Source organism: Salvelinus alpinus, chromosome 30 (assembly GCF_045679555.1).
Source record: "Salvelinus alpinus chromosome 30, SLU_Salpinus.1, whole genome shotgun sequence".
In the NCBI taxonomy this organism is placed as follows: Eukaryota; Metazoa; Chordata; class Actinopteri; order Salmoniformes; family Salmonidae; genus Salvelinus; species Salvelinus alpinus.
This window is the reverse complement of record NC_092115.1, coordinates 40,844,382-40,848,936: the sequence shown is the minus strand read 5'-3', so window position 1 is coordinate 40,848,936 and position 4,555 is coordinate 40,844,382. Positions and strand designations below refer to the sequence as shown.

At 41.2% G+C, this 4,555-nt stretch overlaps 1 protein-coding gene across 1 annotated transcript; it reads left to right on the top strand.

The window, feature by feature from the left end:
• The first annotated feature begins 255 nt into the window (after nt 1-255).
• LOC139560518 (zinc finger protein 3-like) lies at nt 256-3,218 on the top strand. The gene is made up of 2 exons (XM_071377384.1): nt 256-799; nt 1,856-3,218. Exons 1-2 carry the CDS (start codon nt 493-495, stop codon nt 2,584-2,586), a joined length of 1,038 nt encoding a protein of 345 aa, XP_071233485.1. The 5' UTR covers nt 256-492; the 3' UTR covers nt 2,587-3,218.
• The last annotated feature ends 1,337 nt before the right edge of the window (nt 3,219-4,555 follow it).

Sequence of the window (4,555 nt, the reverse complement as noted above, 5' to 3'; positions counted from 1 at the left end):
AAATATGTAGTGGGTGTAAAGTTTGTTTTAAATTCTCACTCATTAAACACGAATCAATCAACACATGCTTCTCTTTGAACGACTTAATATAATATTAACCTTTTATGAAATAAATTAAAAATACAATACAATACAATACAAATACAATACAATGGTTCTTCAACTGCGTTACCCACTCCAGTCAGCAGATGGCGATGTGCGTATTTTAGGTTCAGGAGATGCTGCCAGTGTGACGTATAATCTAGTGGACGGGACGCTCCTTCAACAACAACAGCTAGTCAAGACACCTCGGTAGCTTTCTAGCCAACATAGCTACAACATTCACGCTCTTTACACTGTTTTGGTGTATATTAGTCGCTGTGTAATCAACACAATTATATCGTATCTACTTTTCATTTCATATTTAAGTTGTTAGTCAGCTAACTTAGTTGGCTTGATAAATAAGCCTAGCACTACGCTAATGCTAGCTAACGTTAGCTATTATCCCCGACCATGAGCTCACTAAACTTCTCCCCTCCTGCTAAAGAAGAGGATGTCTGCTGGACGGAGAAAGAAGCTCTGGGGCTGAACATTGTCGTGAAAGAGGAGAATGAAGAGGAGGATGTCACAGTAAAACAAGAAGTAGAGGTTGAGGCTGTTACAGTGAAAGAAGAAGAGAAAGACGTTTCAGTGAAAGAAGAGGAAGACGCGTTCAGAGTGAAAGAGGAGGAGGATGTTACAGTAAAAGAAGAGGAGGAAGAGAAAGAGGAGGGTGCAGTTTTTGAAGTGAAAGAGGAAGGAGAGGAGGAGGAGACAGAAGGTCAGATTAACACCAGTAAATACTAATATTTAATAACGTGGGCACAAACTCTGCAGTTGTTTTACTGATGTACACAAACGTGGTTTTAAAGCAGCAATGTTTTTTGTTTGCATACATTTTAAAGTGAAAAATCAGAGTCTGGTGTAATTCCGTTACTGTGGAATTGCCCAGCTCCTAACTATACTGAACAATAATATAAACACAACATGCAACAATTTCAAATATTTTACTCAGTTACAGTTCATAGAAGTCAATTGAAATAAATGCATTAGGCCCTAATCTATGGATTTCACAACTGGGCAGGTGGGCTGCCATAGGCCCACCCACTGGGGAGCCAGGCCCACCCACTGGGGAGCCGAGCCAGGCCCAGCCACTGGGGCGAAAGGCCCAGCCAATCGGGATGAGGTTTAAAAGGGCTTTATTACAGACAGTAATACTCCTCAGCACCCCCTCAGACGATCCCGCATGAAACATGGGACCAACACTTTCCATGTTGCGTTTATATTTTTGTTCAGTATATTAACTTAGGAACACATGTCAGCGTAGAGCCCTGAACTATAATAATAAGTAAGCATTTTATCTGGCAGGACAGTGTGGTGTGTGTGATTATGTTATGGAGGCACTTTGTTGATTCTTGATGTTCACTTGTACAACTGTTCATCATTACTATTGTATTTAAATGAATTATTTTAACACATTGGTTAAAAGACTCTTGTCACAAAAATGTAATTACATGGAGCAATATACCACATTACTTCATACTTACATTTCTTGTTTTACAAACATTGCCAAGCATGCTCATTTGTTTTCTTGTTGTTGTGATTTTTGGTGTAGTCATTCATGGCAAAAAAAAATACTTGGGCAGGTAAAAAAATCAGTGGCGTGTATTTTCTTTCATTTGCCTGCTACAGTGGCTGGTATATTCTTTCATCTGCCTACCACACTGGCTGGTGGACCAAAATCAAACTAAAACAAGACTTGGAAGACATTTGTCAAAGTTTGTAAAAACATTTAAACATTCACTACATTGACTGTCTGACTTTGACGTTCGTACAGGAGAGAGATGTGACCATCGTGGATCCTCTGCGGAGCCTCAACAACATCATGAAGCTGACGAGGCAGAGAAAAGTCTCTCCACATCAGGACACCTCAAGAAACACCATCAGAGACCCACAGGAAAGAAACCTCACTGCTGCTCTGACTGTGGGAAACGTTTCAAATCTTCATCAGAATTGAAAAAACACCAGCGATTACACACAGGAGAGAAGCCTTATAGCTGTAATCAATGTGGGAAGAGTTTTACTCAGTCAAGCCACCTTGTATCACACAAGAGAACACACACAGGAGAGAAGCCTTATAGCTGTGATCAGTGTGGCAAGAGTTTTACTCAGTCAAGTAGCCTGGTATCACACCAGAGAACACACACAGGAGAGCAGCCATATAGCTGTGATCAGTGTGGCAAGGGTTTTACTCTGTCAACCAACCTGGTATCGCACCAGAGAACACACACAGGACATCAGCCATATAGCTGTGATGTATGTGCGGATAGTTTTACTACATCAAGCCAGCTGGTAGTACACCAGCGAGTACACACAGGAGAGAAACCATATAGCTGTAATCAGTGTGGGAAGAGTTTTACTCAGTCAAACAGCCTGAAATCACACCAGAGAACACACACAGGAGAGAAGCCTTATAGCTGTGATCAATGTGACAAGAGATATTCTCATTCAAGTGGTCTGATTAAACATCAGAAAATACATGCAGGAGTTTCACGGAGTGTGGAATGATCTCCAACACCCGACCTGGGTAGTAGAACATGTTGGAGATTTTCCAGTCATCTGATGATTCTCAGTACCTATACTGTTCTCTTTGAAGTAGAAAGAATAATCAATATAAGTTTAAATATTAGACATGTGTAAGCAGAATGAAGGCTGAAGCCCATGTGAGTGTACAAAGCTGGATCAACATAGAATTGACCATTGGACATGTAAAAAACAGAACGTAAGCAGAATCTGTGTAGATGAGGCAAGGTAAACCAACAAGACGTGTCTGGTCTGGTCTGGGCCATGTCTGATCTTGTGAAGGCTACTGGACACACACATGGGTTTAATCATACATAGACAACATCAGCCTGAACTTGTGAAGACCTTTGGACAGGAACATTAGCTAATCAGTGATAGGCAACAGTAGGAGTATGCATGTCACGCCACCAATAGAATCTATGCCCCAATGTCTGAGCCAATAAGAGAATGGAAACTAAGTAAGACAACAAGATTCATAAAGTGGAGTGACGTTATGTAAGGGTAAGACTGTATAAAAACCAAGCACTAAGAATGAAGAGTCATTTGTTCCATGGAATTGCTCGGCTTCTGTTGCTTTTGTAATAAAGTCTAATTGAATTTACAAGTTCCGGTATCTGAGAAGTATTTGATTCAACATTTTCCACAACAAACACAGAGTGTGGCATGACCTCTAACACCAGACCTGGGTAGCAGAACACAGTGTGTGGAATGATCTTCAACACCAGACCTGGGTAGTAGAACAAAGTGTGTGGAATGATCTCCAACACCAGACCTGGGTAGTAGAACACAGTGTCTGGAATGATCTCCAACACCAGACCTGGGTAGAAGAACACAGAGTGTAGAATGACCTCCAACACCAGACCTGGGTAGTAGAACACAGAGTGTAGAATGATCTCCAACAGCAGACCTGGATAGTAGAACAGTGTAGAATGATCTCCAACACCAGACCTGGGTAATAGAACACAGAGTGTGGAATGCCCAACACCAGACCTACAGTTAAAGTCGGAAGTTTACATACACTTAGGTCTGCAGTCATTAAAACTCGTTTTTTCAACCACTCCATTAATTTATTTTTAAGAAACTATAGTTTTGGCAAGTCGGTTAGGACATTAACTTTATGCATGATACAGGTAATTCTTCCAACAATTGTTTACAGATTATTTCACATTTAATTAAATGTATCACAATTCCACTGTGTCAGAAGTTTACATACACTAAGTTGACTGTGCCTTTAAACAGCTTGGAAAATTCCAGAAGATTATGTAATGTCTTTAGAAGCTTTTGATAGGCTAATTGACATCATTTGAGTCAATTGCAGGTGTACCTGTGGATGTATGTCAAGGCCTACCTTCAAACTCAGTGCCTCCTTGCTTGACATCATGGGGAAATCAAAGAAATCAGCCAAGACCTCATAAAAAAATTGTAGACATCCACAAGTCTGGTTCATCCTTGGGAGCAATTTCCAAAAGCCTGAATGTACCATGTCCATGTACAAAGAATAGTATGCAAGTATAAACACCACGGGAACAAGCAGCCGTCATACATTTCAGGAAGGAGACGCGTTCTGTCTCCTAGAGATGAACGTACTTTGGTGCGAAAAGTGCAAATCAATCCCAGAACAACAGCAAAGGACCTTGAGAAGATGAAAGGCTGCTCAGCAAAGAATAAGCCACTGCTCCAAAACCTCCATGAAAAAGCCAGACTACGGTTTGCAACTGCACATGTGGACAAAGATCATACTTTTTGGAGAAATGTCCTCTTGGTCTGATGAAACAAAAATAGAACTGTTTGGTCATAATGACCATCATTATGTTTGGAGGAAAAAGGGGGAGGCTTGCAAGCCGAAGAACACCATCCCAACCGTGAAGTACGGGGGTGGCAGTATCATGTTGTGGGGGTGCTGTGCTGCAGGAGGGCTGGTGCACTTCACATAATAGATGGCATCATGAGGCAG

What these genes read in the sequence shown, in the direction of transcription:
- LOC139560518 (XM_071377384.1), top strand. Translation starts at nt 493, where the DNA reads ATGAGCTCACTAAACTTCTCCCCTCCTGCTAAAGAAGAGGATGTCTGC. An exon ending in AGAGGAGGAGGAGACAGAAG is followed by an intron (nt 800 to 1,855) that starts GTCAGATTAACA and finishes ACGTTCGTACAG; the next exon opens with GAGAGAGATGTGACCATCGT.